Below are 21,767 nucleotides of genomic sequence, written 5' to 3'. Positions count from 1 at the left end.
GAACACAATCGCAAATAGGTATCACACACGTCAGTGGAGGAAATATTTGACAACTCGGTGAGAATCTGAGTGTCTCAAGTGAGATGGTGATCAATAGAATCCGAGACTTATTCAACGGGTAACAGGCATCAGGTACCAAAACCATTTGATGCAGGGACCGCTGCTGAGTATAGTCAAGTTCCACCAGGGAGGAGTCTCCATGGTAGACATTTGTGTTCTGGGCCAGTGCACAAGGAGCTCAAGATACTATCCCATATGTGACTGGCGCTATAACAGTCTTGGAGACGGTCTATAATGTTAATCGACACTGTTGGCTATCACGCTAGCTCAGACTGAAGCTAAACTCGTTAATGTAAGTCTTGCAATACTGGTGCAGAATCTGGCATACCCCGGCCTTCTGTAAGCTGAGGTCTTCTTTGATGCGTCCCAAGAATACCGTGTTGTATTGGGTGGGCAGAAGACAAGTCTTATACAAGGGGGGAAGGCCTCAGACACGGTAAACCGATGTGGCTCATGTTTGGCATGTCGCTCGCGTACGACCGAAAATGAAAAAATGAAAGACTCTTAGATATTTTTGATCTACGCAACCCCCCCCCCCCCCCCCCCCTGCCCACCGCCGCCAGGCCCCAGTCCCTTTTTGAGAAAACCACCGGTGAAGTTCATAAGGCGCAATCGATTCAAAACTGGCGGGAGTGACAGATAATTGCAAACTGAGCATTTTTCATTATGATATATGGTGTCCGCAAACGCATATTTTTCTAGGAATGAAGGAAAAAAGCGTTTTCGGTTGCTGTTTATATACCGTCAGGCGTTGGCGTAGCGTCCAAGGCATCATATTGCGAAGCAGAGACCTCGCTTAAGTTTTGCAGATGGTTTCTTCAGTTCTTTTTCCATTTTTATCTTTTTCCGCTTCAAAATTGGGAGGAATAGGAGGGTTAATACGGTAAGTTAACCAACAAGGAATATTAACAATGTAGGCAAATAAATTTCTTAAACGATTTGAATTTGTAAGGAATTATAATTTTAAGCCTTTTTGTATGAAAAAATCTCCGAGTAAGACCGTTATGAAGGCGAGCATTCGATGTAAGTTATCGTATAACGGGGAAAGAAGAACCCTTATTGCAGTTTGTAGTATACATAAAATAACTCATTGTACATGGCGCAATATTCCATCACGGCGTTTAGAAAGTGATTGCCTATAGTTGTCGAGTGCTTATAAGAAACTAATGATAATTCGTTCCTTGGGGTATAAGAGTAGGCGATCGCTTGACGGACGTCACTTGCTCCAAATCCGGGAAACTAACAAATTTCAAAATATATCTTGAGAACATTTTAAAACCATACGTTGCTGATAAGTTTTGTATGCAACTGGATTCCTGGTGTGCACAAACTAATACAGGCTTGTATGACAGCGTGTTCATAGCTGATGAGGGCCAACTGACTGATACGGTAGAAGTAATACCATGGAATTGTGCATCTGTGTGTTAGCCATGTGATGTTTATCTTACCCCAAACTTAAAAAAAATATTTCGTGTCTTCTAAACTGCAGGCTGCTTCTGGAAATTGAACTGTAATTGCGCAATCGCACGGATGCAAAGATGGTTCACAGCACAATTGATGACCAACTTGCTGTACCGATTTTTCAGGCAATGTTATCATATGCGTGATATGCATCAAAATAAATTCCCGAAAATGATATATGTTTAATTGTAATACCAAATCTGTTTTCCGACGAATATTCGAAGGGACAAAGATTGCGTTCGTTACATATTCTTGTAGTCGAGGGTAAATGTTCCTCGAATGTTATACACCCATCCTGTAGTTTGCGAACCTTGTTATTATTCCTTATTGATCTACTTACTTTATTAACCCTCCTATTCCTACCAATTTCGAAATGAAAAATACAAGCGAAAAAAAATTGGAGAATGCATCTGGGAATCCAATATAGCTTTAAGGTTCGCCGACGGACTCAGAGTCTGTGTAGCCTGGCCACCAAGAGCTGTTGCAGGACGATAGATTCACGGATCCAGTTATATGGCTCATTCCGTGTATAGCGATTTTACGACTATGACGAGTGGGGCCTGAAGATGGCATCAATGTAATGCCGAAACTAGTAGCACATAGAAGTTCATAAAATAAAATACATTTCTACAATACATAAGGCTGATGGTAAATTAATGCATCAAAACACCCCATGTAGGTGTTCTGAGGTCGTCTTCGAGTTCTTTTACGAGGACAGAACTGCTCAAGGTCCGAAAGATCGATTCTTCTCTTGTGTTTACTTTTTCTGTATCGACTCCGTCTTTCTACCATACTCACACAGAGAGCATCCCAGAGTGCCCCAGAGAGCTAAAACACTAAAAAGAATCGCTTCTCGGGTTTTGGCAAGATGAATGTGTAGAACTGTATATAAATATATTAAAAAAACAGCAATTGTTAACCATGAATTACCACTAACAAGTTCTGTCGTAGTACATGAAAAGTTAATCTTGCATCTAACAAATGTGATTGGACCAGTCAGTAGCTACTCTTGAGAAACATTATTAGGAACAAAACTAAAAGCGTCCACTGTCTTGTACACTGGCAATCTGCTCCTTCTTCTACACATTCCCCTCCTGTACGGCATGGCTGTGTGCTTCGTGCGGCTGCCTCGAGTCGAATGAGCATGCTGCTGCCTCAGAACAGGATGAACTTCCTGCCCCCCACCCGTGCACGCAGCGCCAGCGCGCCTTATCAGTGTTGCGCAATCTTGATTTTCCAGCAACACGGGCCTAGTAATACTAGGGCCCGTGTTGCGCTCTCTCTCTATCACTCAAGGTCACACGCCTTACGGCTGCCTCGCTCAGCAGCTAAGTCCGCGCTAAGTCCATGAAATGGCTGTGTGACTTTGCCTTATGCTGCTGTGTAAGGCGTGTGACCTTGAAGCGGACTTAGCCGCTGAGCGAGGCAGCCGCGCAACACGGTGCCTAGTATTACTAGCACCGTGTTGCTGGAAAATCAAGATTGCGCAACACTGATAAGGCGCACTGGTGCTGTGCGCACTGGTGGGGGGCAGGAAGTACATCCTGTTCTGAGGCAGCAGCAGGCTCATTCGACTCGAGGCTTTCTACCATACTCATAGGCTGTTTGGGCTCATTGGTGGCCAAGAATCGTGGCTATATCTGTCAGTTTATTATCTGGTGGATTTAGGTTCAGATAGTGTTTTACCTGACGATGCGCAGGAGCTTTGTTATGCTGGAAGAACATACCCATCCTTGTACCCAGAGGAACCTCTTCCAGTAAGGTAGGAAGCTAGTTTCCTAGTAAGTCTGAGTAACCGTGCTCTGTAGTAGGATGAGGTAACAGAATAGGCCCAATCAGCTGACTGTCGTATAATAACACACCACACATTTATAGAGAAGCGTTCTTGAAACTGTGTCTCACAATGGCTTGTGTGTATTCGTCAGTCCACCGATCTGAGTCGCGAGTGTTATTGACAAAATCGCGAGTGTAATTGGCTTCGTCAGTTAAGAGTATTAATGAGACTACTCAGCGGTTTGGAATATGTCAACGACAAAACTCCAAGCCTTTACTTTAATCTCCTTCTAGTAGGTATTGAATCAGTTTTAAAGATAAGGATAAAGACCGTACATATGTAATGTCCATCATATTCTTGTATGTGGAACACCGACAAGTGTACAAATCCAGCTTGTGCCTGTTGAAAGACTACGTTGTACCAACTGAATAATGCCTCCTACTTCATCCACATCTGTTCATTTGTACGTTGAGATGAAATGGGGCTGCTGGGCAATGAAAATGCAAGTAAACATTTTTGCATCTGTCACTCTGAGGTTGTGAATTCTTATTCCGTATTTTCTATAAGCAGCCTGCTTTCAATTGGAAAACCCGTGAATAGTACCATATCGGTGCATTCAGCACTTCTAAATTCGTCCTGTATGCTTAAACGATGCAGTCGAATTTGCCAACAAATAACAATCACAATCATAGTTAAAAAACTTCTTAACCCAAATTCAAACAGAACATCGTCGGTCTAGATTTCTATGCTGGGAGTGCCAAAGATGGTGGACTTTGTGAAACCTTAATGGCAGACATTTCACAGTTCGTACAGAAATTAATAGTAGTCAGATGAATCGTGATACCTTAAAAAAACATGTACATTAGTATTATTTGCACAACGATTCTGATCGTGTAATCAGATTTTCAATATTTTTATTAGTTTACAGTTTAGTATCTGACGGTAAATTATACAAGTAATACCCAGCAACGAATTTCCAAAATCTAAACGGTTCTTCAGATTTTGTCGATCGATGTGTCTTTAGAAAGCTATTAGTATAAACCTAAACTGGTATGAATTACAGGCATTTAACTTGAATAATACATGAGTTATTGGAGGTCAAAGTGGCCGATTACTATCGATCGCGTCAGGCCATAAGTACTCCACAGTTACACGAAAAAACGGTAGCAGCATGCTTATAAATATGTTTATTCATCTATGTCTTTGTTTATATCCGATATATACTATTCATGAAGAAATTGGTTAAATATTTACTGTGTGTTAGAAAGCACGGAGACATTAGTCTCCTGGCCTACCTTTTGCTTCCATTCTTTTGATATATGTTTGTTTAATTTGTTTATGTATTTAAAAATGTGTGTTAGAGCGTGTTTATGGTCCAGCCGTAGGAATATTTATTTAATTTCAAGTTTTTAAATGTAAATCCAGTATTTAGTGCTTAAATATGTTTGTGAGTGTATGTTCGCTTGGAGACATGGAAGGAGCGCTCTAGACAATCACAGCGCTCGTTAATGGTGACACTGTATAGAAGTGGGGGAGGAGGATCGTTTCGAGAGAGGACACGAGGCAGTTCTGGAGAGTACGGCACAGCACAGGACACGGATAGCACGGCGACGGACGTGAAGTCACGGGAAAGACTTGGAGTGGGCGCAGCTTGCGCGTGATCGCGAGAGATAGAGATACTTCGGAGTGCCGACTTGTGCTCTTGTGTGATTTCCGTGGCTTCTGCAGTGAAGTCGTAGTATGCGATCAGAAGTGAATATCTCGTGAGCTATCTTGTTGTTCGCAACTAATTACGTGAAGTAGGAATCTATTGTTTCCCTGTCATTCAGCTTATATGTTATTTATTTGCTGGGCCATCGGCACCAGTAAGTGATTTGCAGAAATATACCGCATTTTCAAAAGTACTTCTACTATCGTACTCATTATTTAAAGTCGTTAAGATAGTACCTGCAGATTTTATTTAATTGGAATCTTTCATTTATAAATTTATATGCTACTTTCATAATTCGCAGTTGCCAAGTGATGGAAACCTTCGACCATTCGATTCATGTGTGTATTCTTATCGTATATTGTAGATTCAGCAGTATTTGACCTGTAATGCGGCAACTTCGTATCCCAGCCCCGAGACAGCGAAACTAGCCAAAACTTTTAATATTTCAGCTCTGAGTCTGAGGGTGCGTAGTTATTGTGAAATCCCTCAATGTACATACGGAAAACCGTTTTGATCCATGAACAGGACTTGCACAACTGACAGACACCACCGGAACTGCTGACACAACACAACAAACAAAAACTCAGAGTACACTGAAAAAACCAAGAATACCACCAATTACAATACAGTATGAAGGCCACTATTTAACACTCATCGCTGCATTAAAAAAGTACATGGAAGGACTAATTAAATCCATTTACAAGGGTAAAACTATCAAATACCACTTTGAAACTACAAGGACCAAAGAACCGCACTGGATTTCTTCCGCCATCATATCATCCATCACTAAACACACCAACCACTGAGCGAACGACACATCAAAGTAGTTATAAAAGGTCTCCCAGAAACGGATCCAGAACAAGAAGCAGAGGAAGATCTCAAATTACTAAACTTTCTTCCGCATGATGTTCAACGGTACAAGAAGAGGGATAATGACACCAAAGATTTACGCCCCATGGACGTCTTCTGTGTCACTCTCGACGAGAAAGTCGAAAACGACACAATCTACCACGTAAGATACATATAAGATACAAAGATAAAAATAGAATCATACCAGAGCGAAGATGGCCTACCTCAATGTAAAAAATGTCAGGGATTCTTTCACACCTCAACTTACTGCTCAATGCCGACGAGGTGTGTACGATGTGGAGGAGATCACGGGGCGAGAGATTGTAAGTAACCAAAAACCACCACTCCAAGTTGTGTCAATCACAGTCAAGACGGTCACCCTGCTTCATTCAGAGGATGTGAAGAGTTCCAAAAGACAATCAGGGCATATCACACCCGAAGACCTCAGACCACCGCACCAGCAACCAGAAGTACCCAGTCAGGCATTAAGATAACACGAATGCCCACACCTGCAGAAGACTATCGTAGGGGAAGGAGAATTTGGGCAAACATTCGACCAAACGAGCCCACTAACTCAAACAACCAATCACAAGAAGGAACACATTCCAACACTAACCAATCAACCACCGGACTCTCTGCTTTTTTCGACATCATTAACCAGATTAAAAGTGTATGGGAACGGTTTCAATGGACAAACATCAACTCCATCGTAACATCGACCATCCACCAATTCACCACAGCACCAGACTTACTGTCCAAAATTATGACAATAATTGGAGGAGTGATGAAATTTTTCGGAGACACACATGGAAATTAGACTCACTAAACGATACAACCTACGTTTTTGCAACTTCAATGCCGCAGGGTTGATGAACAAAAAGGACCTACTAAATGAATTTGTCGAAAATCAAAAAATTGACATAGTATTTGTTACGGAGTCGCGTTTACGGCCCACAGAAACCTTCAAATTACGAAATATGATTTGCCACAGAACGGACCGCACCAACAGACAGGGAGCAGGGACAGCCATCTTTCTCCGATCGCAGATCAAACATAACCCTGAACTCACGCAGCCCATGACGTCTTTCGAAGCTACAATAGTCACTATCGAAACATCGCAAGGCAAGGTCACCCTGGTGGTTGCGTATCTCAGCCCCAGAGCAATTTTCGACGAAAATGACTTTTTCCAGATCTTCGACAACCACGACCGTGTATTACTCGGCGCAGATCTAAATGCCAAAAATACTGCTTGGAATTCACGTAGGAACAATGTACGCGGGAATCAGCTACACGATTTGGAGGGACGCCTGCATGCAGTAGTAACGCCCCCAGAAGAGGTGACCTAGATCACCTTCAATCACCGACACCAACCTGATATCCTCGATATCTTCATCACCAAAAACCTGAATCCTGAATTCCACCAAAGGACACTGGAGGGGCTCACTTGGAAATTTAGTCAACGCAATAGAACTACCTCAGCTGCGCCACAGCACGGTCGTAGACTGGGAACAATTTGAAAGACGGTTCAACAACAACACCCGCCCGACAACAGGCCTCAGCTCACACCAACGAATTGAAGAATCAATAGATACATTAACTGACAAAATTAGAACAGCATACTGACACGCACCCAGGTGATCTTCCAGCATTCCAATCTTCATACCCTTACAACCTTATCCAAAACTTTAAATACCTGAAAAACACAGCAAGACGCAGATGGCTTCGCTCCCGGAACCAACAAGACAGGAGAGAAGTCAACAGACTAAGGAGATCCACCGCCGTGTGCTGGAATGGAAAGCAGAAGTCTGGGAAGATAGAATGAGCACACTTCAACTTAGGAACAGGGACGGTTGGAAATTAATCAGAAATATCAAAGGGACGAGACCACGTAAACCGGTCTTGCTGCAAGACAACAACCTAGTCTTTGATGCCTTACGCCAGGCGAGATTGTTCGCTACAACGTACGAACAACAAAAGAAAGTCGAGGTAGAAGAATATCCCCAACAAGAGGCTAACCAGTTGGAAAGGTATGTTATGGCAGTAGCGCGAAATGTAAGGGAAACACCACCTAGCGTCCAACTGTAACTAACCACACCAGCAGAAATAAAAAGAATTATGAGCAGACTTGGTATAAACTCAGCACCTGGACAGGTCCTAATAACCGACATCCAACTACAACATCTGCCGAGAAAGCCCATAGACTTTCTTACCAGAATCCTTAACTCATGCCTCTTACAACACTACTTTCCAGAAGTGTGGAAGATTACCCAAATCTTTCCAATACCAAAAACAAGAAAAGACATAAATAAAACAGAAAACCACTGATCTATAAGCCTCCTCCCAACGATGTCTAAAGTTTTGGAGCGAGTCCTACTCTGACGCATCAAACAACCACTCCTGGACCGAAACATAATCAGAAGAGAACAGGTTGCTTTTCAAGGAACACTCTGTGCCGAATTACAAGTTTTAACAGTTACAGAATACATTACAAAAAAAAAAAAAAAAAAAAAAACATGAATTACTCTCGGTATACAGTTGCAGTCTTCCTGGATGTCGAAAAGGCATGTGATAACGTATGGAAGGATGATCTGGTCACCAGACTTAAGGAAGATACAGACATACCGGACTGTTACATGAATATCCTGGACAGTTAACTTAAGAACAGAAGATGCTTTGTCCTAATTGACCGAAAGCGATCTGAAGTCAAAGCACTACAAGAAGAAATACCACAGGGCTCGGTTCTCTCAGCGACGCTCTTCACAGAATACGTAAACGAAATTGCAGCCACAGAAAACTCCATTATTGCACAATTCGCCGATGACACGGCACCGACGGCTCAACACCACAATAACAGGACTCCAGGAACAAGTAAATAACACCGAAAAAGGGGCTACACTAAATAGAGTGAATAACTATTGACAACAAGATGCTTTTCAAACAACACATTGATGGCAAAAGGCTACTTATATCACGAGCAATTTATGCAATATATCCTCTACTTGCAATCAAGGAAATGCGCCACAAAACTAAACTTCACATATACAAGGCCATCATACAACCCATGATGTTGTATGGCTGCTCATCATGGGGAATTACAAGCCAGTCCAACAAAAATGGTTCAAATGGCTCTGAGCACTATGGGACTTAACTTCTGAGGTTATCAGTCCCCTAGAACTTAGAACTACTTAAGCCTAACTAACCTAAAGACATCACACACATCCATGCCCGAGGCAGGATTTGAACCTGCGACCGTAGCGGTCGCACGGTTCCAGACTGCAGCGCCTAGAACCGCTTGGCCACCCCGGCCGGCGTCCAACAAAAGACCGCTACAAGTGCTCCAGAACAGATGCCTCAAACTTGTATTAAATGCATCATGGTGGACAGACACGGACCAAATTCATGCATAACTTGTTGTGCCCACAGTCGAAACTCAAATCATCCAGGCAACAAGAAGACTTTTTGGAAAGGTAGATAGACCTACACGAAACCAACTCCAGGACTTAGCAACAGTACAGCCAGCACGCTGGCACGAAGTAAGAGTACCAATGTCGATATTAGGTCGCGAATAAGTTGGGTTCACTTCAAAAATCAAGAATAAGGATCCGAGTAAGTTAGGATCTGCTAAAAAATCAAGAATAAGTGAAATCTTTTAATTATACCAGGAATGAGTGTCTCAAGGACCAATATTTGTGCCCAAAGGCCCGCAAAAGTCCAAAATGGTGCCCCATTTTATGCAAATAAATGGTGTTCCCGATAAGTAACCCTACACTTGAGGGAGTAACCTCCACCGTAGGTAGAGCCCTGGCCACCGAACAAAACACACACACATACACACACACACACACGCACACACACACACACACACACACACAAACGGAACTTCACATCCCGGACTTCAAGACGAAAATTAAAATTGATTAATATATTTACAGCAACTGGAGAACCAAGGCGAGAAATGCACACTTGTCTCTGTATGCAATTGTATCTTTGCAACCAATACACATTTTACATCTACAATGGTAGGAACTTCAGTCGTGACAACTGTTTATTTGCGAATCGTACAAAAACAGATACATGCTTCGTAGTTTTGCTGTCCTTCAGAGTAGTCTCCAGCATAGCATATAGCCCACTGCAGCGATGCGGAAGTCGTAGACACCTTTAGCAAGGCAGTTGTGTTGATAATTCGACTGCAGCAGTGTATTGCGCGACGAAGCTCTGTAACAGTTCTGAAGCAAATCTCTTGAAGTGGTTCCTTCAATTTAGGAATCAAGTTGAAGCGCTCAGTTATGAGGAGTACAGCACTTCCAAGCCCTCTCGATCGAACAAATCAGTCACCTCTTGCGCCATATGCGCCTGAGCATTGCCCTCCAAAATAATGTGCGGTTGTTGCAGAAAGTGTCGACGGTTTTTTCTCTAAGCTAGCTGCATGCTGTGTTCCAAAAATGAACAGCTTAGAGAAAGAGGCGGCTACACTTTCTGCAGGACTTCCCATTGTTTTGCAGGGCAATGCTCGGACGCATATGCCGCAAGTAGCGACTGGTTTTGTTCAGTCGATGGGGCCGGGAAATGCTGTATCGCCCACCACACTCTCTGCACTTAAGCCGTTGTGGCTTCTTTGAATCCTAAATAGCAGGAAACACTTCACGACATTCACTTCAGAACTATTACAGAGATTCGTCGGGGACAGACGGCCGCAATCGAACTATCAACGTAACTGGTTTTCCGGCGTAACGTCAAGCGCTGGCACAACGATCAAGAACGGAAGAGCAGAGAGGGATGTGAAACGATTTCAGCCAATAATACGCTGACGGACCTTTCTCTAGGACGACTCCGAGACAGGAGCGGCCTCTACACGAAGAGAATATAAGCGCCGCCTCGCCTAGCCGCGGCCCGAGTGGAGCCGTCCTCCGAACGCTACAGTAGTGACTTATGAACTGTCTTGTTTTGCTTGCATTGGAATTGTATTTACCGAAGGACATTTATTGTTTGCACGTCACCATTTGCTTGGAGACGCACAAATGTGGATACGGAAAGTAAACTATTGTCATTTATCTTTACTGTAATACACTGCATTAACACGATTTGCTTGAATTGTTGTCTAGCGATCCGAGAAAGCAGCTTTCCTAGGCACCGTGTATTAGACGAGTGAGCAGAACACAACAACTGGCTCTGCTAGGCGTGTCCTACGACTTCCACATCTCTGGCAACAGATTATAAACAACGCTGGTGACTACTCTGAAGGACAGTAAAAACTTTAAAACATTCATCTGTTTTCCATAAGTTGTAAATAGTTGCCACTATTAAAGTTTCGTCACTAGTATTGTATGGAATCCATAGAAATTATAAAGAATTATATTTGTACACATGTAAATGTGTATATAAGTATCTATGTATATTCCACATATCCTCCTAAACTACTGGACAAATTTCAACCAAACTTGGTACATCTTTATTGCCTGGAAACAATCCCCGCGGGGGTAAAAGCCACCTACCTTTGAAAGAGTTGGGGGTGAATAAGCATTGTAGCCCACGACACTGGAATACCTATAATTTAGTTTTTCAGTATTTGAGAATGACAGAGTTTAGAGACTTGAAACAAACTGTGTAACTAGTTTCAAACCTTTACGAAACTTTTTCTTTCTTAAGGCTCCTATAAAATGATGAAAGGAAAAAAGTTGGCCGCTTACTAAATTTTCGTTATTCGTGTAGTAAAACTGCCACATGAAGCATGATGTTTTAATTTATTACTTCTTTACTATCAGCTTTATTCGTAACGCATTTGGAGACAGTACTCACATATACCGCAGAATGTATCATAAAAATTACGTCATTGTACGATTCTTAGATCATGAGATAGACGTCATAAGCATTAAGTTGCGGGAAAATGACACTGCAGTGCTAAATTCCCTAAACATACAGATGAAATGATGACAGTAACTGTTCTCGAAAGAACAGATACGATTGATGACCGTGCAGCTTCTCTAGAATAAATCATAATTAAATGAAACCCTCAGCTACCGACAGGTGTTGTTGATATACCTTGATGGGGGCAGCTGAATATGTGTGCCCCGAACAGGACTCTAACCCGTGATCTCCTGCTTACATGGCAGACGTTCTATCCATCTGAGCCACCGAGGACACGGATAAACAGTGCGACTGCAGGGACTAATCCCTTGCACGCTTCCCGTGAGACCCACATTCCCAACTGTCCACAATGTACATACGTAATGTACCTGCAGTCACGCTATTCATCTGTGTCTTCGGTGGCTCAGATGGATAGAGTGTCTGCCATGTAAGCAGGAGATCCCGGGTTAGAGTCCTGTTCGGGGCACACATTTTCAGCTGTCCCCATCAAGGTATATCAACAACACCTGTCGGCAGCTGTTTCAATTAATTATCATTTATACAGTTGAAATACGTGTACAAATACCCGTGAAATATGGTAAATATGTGTAGAAAGTATTTGACATGTGCGTATGCGAGCAATGCCACGAGTACAAAAGCTCATACTAAACCCCTGGAATGATTGCACTGAGATTTGGCACAGGTATTAGGTACAACCTGGAAAAAAATACTGTAGGCGTAAGAACCACGAGTCTCTTATTCGGGTGAGTGTGGTAACGTGGGGAGAGAAGGCAGGATGAAGAGATAGATAGCGAGAGGGAAGGAGGAAATAGGCAAAGACAGGAAGAGGAGAAGATGGTCAGAGATAAGGGAGGGGAAATGGACAGAGAGAGGTGAAAGGAAGAGATGAACAGAGAGAGGAAAGTGGAGACGGGCAGAGGCAGGGAGAGTAAGAGACAGGGAGGGAGTTTGGGAGGAGGAGATGAAGAGACAAAGGGGGACGAGGAAACGGACAAAGAAAGGGGAGGAGTTAGAGAGAGGGCAATGGAGGAGACTGTTAAAGAGAGGTGCAGGAGGAGATGGAATCCAAAGGGGGAGGAGGAGATGGACAGACGGGTAACGAGTAAATGGACAAAGGGGAGAGGAGCAAATTGACAGGGAGAGTGAGGAAGAAGAGATGGACAGAGAGAGGGGGATGGGGGAGATGGACGGAGAGAGAAGAGAGGAGGAGATAGGCTAAATAGAAGATTGGAATAAATAAATACTCGGGCAACGCCAGGTTTCTCAACTAATGTTTTGTTAAATGTAGCCTATACGACCCCTTCCTGAAACTTTTTCCAGTGTTTAGAACGCTATTACACGTCAGCACAGGGTGTGGCTTGTCGCGGCGCTACTCACACAGCAGAAGGCAACTGAGGCGGCCACGACCCATCCCCAGCCCCCATCTGGAGCCGGCGGCTGCCCGCCGTCCACCGCACCCCCCTGCTGTGGCGGCTGCTGCTCCTGTTTAGGCGGCGCTGTGCCAGCCTTCTCTTCTTCTGTGGCCAGCAGCTTCTCAGTCTCATGCTGGTCTGGTCTCCTCTGCTTGTCCTCTTCCCCCTGCTCCTCCTCCTCCTCCTTACTCTGATGCTCTTCGCGATTCCCATCAGTCTGGTGCTGCTGATTGTCGTTGAGCATTGTCACAGCACGCTGTAAACGCTGAAACGAGAAGAAACAGTCGTAAGAACGCCACTTTCTCTGTATTCGAGCACCAGCAAGATCGGCAAGTGTAGTTGAGCTTTATATACTAAGATGCCAAAAGTCATGGGCAGGTTGGTCATATTTGCTGATGGGTCTTGCATCACGCCCGAATGTTGTGGTTAGATGTGGTGTCTGGCGCGAGAGTAGACGAGATGTCTGAACAGCCTGTTTCAGAAACGTGTATCGATGCTGAATATCGGAGAGACAACGTTTGCACCCTCGTAAACCGCCGTACATGCAGAGCACAAATGTTGGACAAACAGACGTCACGTCGCCTTCGCGAAGCCATACAGGGCGATCCACGGTCCTCTGAAACTCAGATTACAGCCGGTATGAAATGGGGCGTCTGGGCTGTAGGGTGACAAACGCGCTTCATGTGTTTCAGCAGTCGCCGGCCAACTTGTGTCCCAATGTTAGCCCACAAATTTTAGCAGTCACTAGCGGAAAGTTTTTGATACAGGCAACCGATTCGACTTATATTTCACAGTTCGCTTGCGTACAACCTAAAATGAAAGACTTTACGATAGTTTGACTCAACGCCCACTCCTCATTTTTAAGAAAACAATACCTACATTTCAACACGCGTAATCGACTCAGAATTTACGAGAACAACAGTTAATTAAAAACTGAGCATTTTTCATCATCATAAGAGGCGTTCGCAAACGCGTATTCTTCTGCAAACCTAAGAAAACGTCTTACAACTGATACTTATCTAAAATTTCTTCCACACCCTTAGGCATTCTCGTACAGCAAACTTATGTGCAACATTTCATCTAAAACCAGTCTTGGTTGCATGTTATTCCTTTCCTACCGATGCGCTTCGCCTTCGTAGGGAATCTTCAAATTACCTCAAAATTTTCCTTCTACGGCATTTTACAGCTCACCTGTGTGCGTGCCCACCTGACGCTCTTGCCGTGAAGCTACGACGGCAGCACGGTGGACTACGTTTGAATGTGTAGAATTCTTTGTGTGTGTGTGATTCTACCATTGCACCATTCTGACCTGCTGATACGACTTTATTAAGGTATCTGAGGTTTCATCTGATTCCATGCGTGTTTCAGTGTAGTACAGAGCCCTTTATGTTTTTTTTAATGTTGTAAAACGAAAAGGTCTCTACGAATTCATGTGATTTGAAGAGTCCTTCACTCTACCACAGAGTCGTTTTATGGTTTTTAAAATACTCTAAAAGAATAAATTGCAACCAAGAATATTTTTAATTCGAATATAAGAGTTACGCGCCCACACAGGTTGTTCAACGACACCGCCAGTGGAATAACGATCAAGGCATTTCGATGGGTAGCAGAGAACCTGCCTTCGTTTCTCAAATGCATTGTGCAGTTCCTTTTTATTTGTGTTTTTCTCCATATCCAAATTGGCAGGAATAGGAGGGTTAATAAGGGAATGAATAAGCAATAATAAGGTATTAAAAATATTTCACACGACTTGGATTAGTAAAGAATTAAAATTGTAGTCTTGGTTGCCTGAGAATGGCAATTTCACTCACTCTGTTACACATCCTCACTTTCCTTCGAGCAGTTAAAGAGATCATACTTGTCATGCGGAGTGCGGGTAAGCTACTACAAACAGCATAGTGAACGCGTTATTGTGGCCAAGATAGACACGAAGCCCACGCCTATTACAGTAGTACAAGTTTATATGCCAACTAGCCCTGCAGATGACGAAGAAACTAAAGAAATGTATGATGAAATAAAAGAAATTATTCAGATAGTGAAGGGAGACGAAAATTTAATAGTCATGGGTGACTGGAATTCGAGAGAAGGAAAAGGGAGAGAAGGAAACGTAGTAGGTGAATATGGGAATTGGGGGAAAGAAATAAAAGAGGAAGCCGTCTGGTAGAATTTTGCACAGAGCATAACTTAATCATAACTAACACTTAGTTCAAGAATCATAAAAGAAGGTTGTACACATGGAAAAATCCTGGAAATAGTAGAAGGTATCAGATAGATAATATAATGGTAAGACAGAGATTTAGGAACCAGGTATTAAATTGTAAGACATTTCCAGAGGCAGATGTGTACTCTGACCACAATCTATTGGTTATGAGTTGTAGATTAAAACTGAAGAAACTACAAAAAGGTGGGAATTTAAGGAGATGGGACCTGGACAAACTGATTAAACCAGAGGTTGTACAGTGTTTCAGGGAGAGCATTAGGGAACAATTGACAGGAATGGTGAAAAGAAATACAGTAGAAGAAGAATGGGTAGCTTTGAGAGATGAAGTAGTGAAGGCAACAGAGGATCAAGTAGGTAAAAAGACGAGGGCTAGTAGAAATCCTTGGGTAACAGAAGAAATATTGAATTTAATTGATGAAAGGAGAAAATATAAAAATGCAGTAAATGAAGCAGGCAAAAAGGAATACAAACGTCTCAAAAATGAGATCGACGGGAAGCGCAAAATGGCGAAGCAGGGATGGCTAGAGGACAAATGTAAGGATGTAGAGGCTTATCTCACTAGGGGTAAGATAGATACTGCCTACAGGAAAATTAAAGAGACCTTTGGAGAAAAGAGAACCACTTGTATGAATATCAAGAGCTCAGATGGAAAGCCAGTTCTAAGTAAAGAAGGGAAAGCAGAAAGGTGGAAGGAGTATATAGAGGGTCTATACAAGGGCGATGTACTTGAGGACAATATTCTGGAAATGGAAGAGAATGTAGATGAAGACGAAATGGGAGATACAATACTGCGTGAAGAGTTTGACAGAGCACTGAAAGACCTGAGTCGAAACAAGGCCCCGGGAGTAGACAACATTCCATTAGAACTACTGATGGCCTTGGGAGAGTCAGTCCTGACAAAACTCTACCATCTGGTGAACAAGATGTATGAGACAGGCGAAATACCCTCAGACTTCAACAAGAATATAATAATTCCAATCCCAAAGAAAGCAGGTGTTGACATATGTGAAAATTACCGAACAATCAGTTTAATAAGCCACAGCTGCTAAATACTAACGCGAATTCTTTACAGACGAATGGAAAAACTAGTAGAAGCCAACCTTGGGGAAGATCAGTTTGGATTCCGTAGAAATATTGGAACACGTGAGGCAAACCTACGTTTCTAGCATTTGTAGACTTAGAGAAAGCTTTTGACAATGTTGACTGGAATACTCTCTTTCAAATTCTAAAGGTGGCAGGGGTAAAATACAGGGAGCGAAAGGCTATTTACAATTTGTATAGAAACCAGATGGCAGTTATAAGAGTCGAGGGACATGAAAGGGAAGCAGCAGTTGGGAAGGGAGTGAGACAGGATTGTAGCCTCTCCCCGATGTTATTCAATCTGTATATTGAGCAAGCAGTAAAGGAAACAAAAGAAAAATTTGGAGTAGGTATTAAAATCCATGGAGAAGAAATAAAAACTTTGAGGTTCGCCGATGACATTGTAATTCTCTCAGAGACAGCAAAGGGCTTGGAAGAGCAGTTGAACGGAATGGACAGTGTCTTGAAAGGAAGATATAAGATGAACATAAACAAAAGCAAAACGAGGATAATGGAATGTAGTCGAATTAAGTCGGGTGAAGCTGAGGGAATTAGATTAGGAAATGAGACACTTAAAGTAGTAAAGGAGTTTTGCTGTATGGGGAGTAAAATAACTGATGATGGTCGAAGTAGAGAGGATATAAAATGTAGACTGGCAATGACAAGGAAAGCGTTTCTGAAGAAGAGAAATTTGTTAACATTGAGTATAGATTTAAGTGTCAGGAAGTCGTTTCTGAAAGTATTTGTATGGAGTGTAGCCATGTATGGAAGTGAAACGTAGACTATAAATTATTTGGACAAGAAGAGAATAGAAGCTTTCGAAATGTGGTGCTACAGAAGAATGCTGAAGATTAGATGGGTAGATCACATAACTAATGAGGAAGTATTGAACAGAATTGGAGAGAACAGGAGTTTGTGGCACAACTTGACAAGAAGAAGGGACCGGTTGGTAGGACATGTTGTGAGGCATCAGGGGATCACTAATTTAGTATTGGAGGGCAACGTGGAGGGTAAAATTCGTAGAGGGAGACCAAGAGATGAATACACTAAGCAGATTCAGAAGGATGTAGGTTGCAGTAAGTACTGGGAGATGAAGAAGCTGGCACAGGATAGAGTAGCATGGAGAGCTGCATCAAATCAGTCTCAGAACTGAAGATCCCAACAACAACAAACAATAACTTGTCATTCGGTGCAAATGTACTAGCGGCACCAAGAATATCTAATGAATGGAATCTTCGCGCAACTACATCGTTGCTTCAGAAGATTTTGCAGAAAAATATTGGTTTGCATTTAAAAATATTTTTTTCGAGAATTAATTTGGATCGACCTCACACAACAACGCGTGAATAGTCGGTGCTGAAATCTGATCATGAATTATGTTATGAATCATTCTTGTATCCGCACGGTTGTGCAATTCCTGCTGCATTTATCCAAGCACATTTCTCTTTTGAAACATCCTGTACTCCGCTTCTATGTAAATAACCACCTCGCAGTCTATTTTCTGTGGTCCCTTGTGATGAATTCACACAAGCATTACTCGGAATTGTTTACATACAACGACACTTAAAACTTCAACTCTTGACTAATCCAATTCGTTACACAATTTTTTTTGCCTACCTTCTTACTATTCTGAGTCTACATCTACATCTCTGCAATGCACACTTAAGAGCTTGGCAGATGGTTCATCGAGCCACTTTCACACCATTGCTCTACTGTTCCACCCTCGAACACCGCGCCGGTTAAACGAACACTTAAATCTTCCCGTGCAACCTCTGATTTCTCTAGTTTTATTATGATGATCATTGCTCCCTATGCAGATGGGCGTCAATAAAATATTTCCGCATTCGGAGAAGAACGTTGGACATTGAAACTTCGTGAAAAGATCTCGCCGCTACGGGAAACGTCCTTGTTTTAATGATAGCCACCCTATTTCGCGGATCGTATCCGTAACACTCTCCCATATTTCACGATAATAAGAAACGAGCTGCCCTTCTTTGAAGTTTTTCGATGTCCACCGTCAATCGTATCTCGTAAAGATCCACCACTGAGGAACACTCTAACAGAGGACGGGCAAACATAGAACATCCACTCTCGTCAGTAGATCTATGCGAAGAAGACATAGTCTTTGGTTTCTTAGATTTCAGGACGTACACAAGCGAACTACCAATATGACCTGAATCGGTTTCGCCATATCTGAGGCCATCCCCTGATCAATGTAAATTCAGTCGTTTACATAAATTAAGAAGAAGGGTATGATTTTGTACAATGGGCATAGTTTAGTAAGGGATTGTTCGGAATTTCGTCCCTAAGAGGGTGAATTTGGTGACGAAAGGTTTTTTGAAAATGAGTCTTTATTAAGACAATTTTGAAGCTAGGTCTATGAAAACTGATATTTGGTTTCTGCGTCGACAAATATCAGAATTATTGGAGAATGCAACCACTAATTGGGTCAAATAGTGTGCGGAAGATTATTGTGAAAATAAATTGTTATTAAAGTACTACTAAAACGTTTTTAAAGCTATATCTATGGAAACTGGTATTTGATTTCTCCGTCAGAAGTAAAACCAAAAAACGGGTTTCAGAGTTTTTGGAAATTAAATCCTTAACAGGGTAAAATAGCGGATGTAAGTTTTGATGGAAATATTTCATTACGAAAGCACTTTTGAAACTAAACCTCTGAAAATTTGTATTTGGCTTCTCAGTTAAAAATAAAAGAAGGCGTGTTTCAGTGCTTTAGTGTTTTTTAAGAAATTCAGCCCCTTAGGTGGTGAAATAAGGGATGAAGATTTTTATGAAAATATTTCGTTATGTTGAACATGTTTAAAGCTGTGAATTTTAAAATTTTCCTGGCGAATTGACTGTTCAAACAAATTTCGGGCTTGCAGCCGGTCGTCGTTCAATACTTCGCACGATATTTCAACTGGGCACCTGCCAGTCATCTTCAGGTGAGCCGTCGCAGACTGGCGATAACTTCCTCCGCTCCGCAATATATAGTGTACTGTAACCATTCTGCTGGACAGTGCATGGAATCCCATCATCTCCACGATTTGCTCAAATCGAAGACGACAGAGTGCGTCGAAGGCCGTGGCAAACAGCAACGCAGAGGGCGACTGAGTTCCGCTATTCCACCAGCGAGGGCGATGCCGGCGGGCAGTGTTGGTTCAACTATCAAGTTTTCGACGCATGCGCAGAATAGTTACAGTACGCTATATATTGCGGAGCGGAGGACGTTATCGCCAGTCTGCGACGGCTCACCTGAAGATGACTGGCAGATGCCCAGTTGAAATATCGTACGAAGTATTGAACGAAGACCGGCTGCAAGCCCGAAATTTGTTTGAACATGTTTAAAGCTATTTCTATGACAATTGGTATTTGACTTCTAAAGACGTATGTGTTAGGGCATCACCACAAAACCTCTTTCGGATGGTTTAACAGACACCAACTCCAGCTACCAGAATCGCCTTTTGGTAAGAAGTACATTCTCAATGAGTGTTTTTTAGCCCATGTTTAACGCTGTCGCCGAAGTTAGTAAGAGTCATTTTAATTGAATCAGTCGTGGGTTCTTTGTGAAACATTGTAAATTAACTAAACAAACACTGTTTTTTGCCTTGTTTCACAATTTTATTATTAACGTTACTGCACAACCTAGGTTTCGGGATATACGCCCATTTTCAAGTACACTACTTATTCCCAAAGATGATAATGCACAAATTCACATGATGGGAAGGAAAAGATAGTAATCTCAACTTCTTAAGGTGATGTAAAATTATGCCAGTGAGCATTTTTTTCACAAATTCACACGTTATTACACAAGTCAGCAATTACACTAACATGACAGGTCTAAAGTTATCCATGAACCAACAACTTTTTAACCCCTATTGACTGGGGCCCAAAGTTTTGCTTCTATCCTAAGATTGTGATCTCTTCTAAAAGAAGTGAATAATTGAATTGGGTTTGCTCGTTTAATAATCGGTATGGGGATGTACCCATCTGTCTTTTAATTTCTAGAATTTCTAATTGGCTGAGTTTAGCGCCCCTTTCCTCTGTGTGTAAAAGTTATGCATATATTACGTATTTGTGGTTATTGTTCAGGCAATGTTCTGCAAAGGTTGAATCAGGCTTCTTCACACAACATTAATCCAGAAGAGCAGTTGAGCATTGTCAGTACAGTGGAAAGTTATTTAAATCAAAATTATTTCTTTTTTTAAGGGAGCTATTATCAGCAAGCAGGTGGTCTGGCAATGGGCTCACCTTTATCCCCCTTTCTAGCAGAAATGTTCATGGACAAGTGGGAGACTGTTTTTCTACGTATCTGACCAAATACATAACACACCAGGAGTTATCCACAACGTGTGGCAAAGCATGGAACGCAGGCTCAGGGAATGCATGGAATTAGGAGGTGGTCACTTGGAACAGTTTCGGTAAATGTGAATGTGTTTGGTAAATTTATCATCCACGTGCCATGAGTAATGAATCATTTCATATATGTAAATGTGTTTGGTTAATGTATTGTTTTTGTGGCATCAATAATAAATATTTTTATACAACCGTAACAAAAGATTTTCGGACCCATGTTCAAGTGAACTTGTTGAAATGTTTTGACGTCGAGAATAAATTCCTTAAGTTTCTGACACATGTTTTTGGACACCCTGTAAAGTAGTTAGACCGAAGGGTAGCAGTGAGCCTCAGTGCTAAGCGTATACTAGTTTCATGAAGTGCGTGAGCTCAGCTTTCCAATTCATGTTCAGTCTCTACACAAGTGTGCATCTATTCTCCAACGCGGCGCATTCTTCCGTTTTATTAATTCACTGTCAGTGCTGCAGAGACCCAGAATATATACTGCGCAAGAGAATTAAAGGATCACCTACGACATCCAGTAACTGTCTCCCATTGCGAAGCCTAAGTTAGAAATTTAGTTTCTCTACTGGTGCAAACGCCTGGCGCTCTGAGACGTCATCGTCGGCCTCGAAGACGCTTCAAACACCAAAGTGTCGACACATGCAAAATAAAGGCCAGAACTCAGAAGTTCATGACGTTCAGAAGTTAATGATGACTCATTAGCACAAAATTTCACCACAATTCTGTCGAACGCCACTGTTGACTTTTCACTTGGTGGGAAGGTAGAAACAGCCTCTCTTACCCACATTTCACCCATCTTCTTTTGCTGCCTCTGGGATGTAGGTCATAAAAGCGACCCCCTAATTGAAATCTAGCAGTTTTCTTACGGGTGGTGAAAGGAAAAATTTCAGACACACCGCCGCTCAGAAGCAACACGAAAAGGCTTAGGAGGTGGCGCAATGGTCGTCAGTGGGACCATCAATTCCGTTGGGCGTT

The 21,767-nt window shown here is 42.3% G+C and overlaps 1 protein-coding gene across 1 annotated transcript in view; it reads right to left on the bottom strand.

Moving 5' to 3' along the window:
- LOC124788651 (monocarboxylate transporter 13-like) overlaps positions 1–13,376 on the bottom strand; it is a 78,588-nt gene extending 65,212 nt beyond the window's left edge. Inside the window, exon 1 of the mRNA XM_047255927.1 lies at positions 13,098–13,376. Within this exon, the coding sequence (XP_047111883.1) occupies positions 13,098–13,376 (279 nt within the window). The remainder of the gene's footprint in view (positions 1–13,097) is intronic.
- Positions 13,377–21,767: the final 8,391 nt, after the last annotated feature.

This window comes from Schistocerca piceifrons, chromosome 3 (genome assembly GCF_021461385.2).
Source record: "Schistocerca piceifrons isolate TAMUIC-IGC-003096 chromosome 3, iqSchPice1.1, whole genome shotgun sequence".
Lineage (NCBI taxonomy): Eukaryota > Metazoa > Arthropoda > Insecta > Orthoptera > Acrididae > Schistocerca > Schistocerca piceifrons.
The sequence above is the reverse complement of the archived record's forward strand: the minus strand, read 5'-3'. Positions and strand labels throughout refer to the sequence as shown.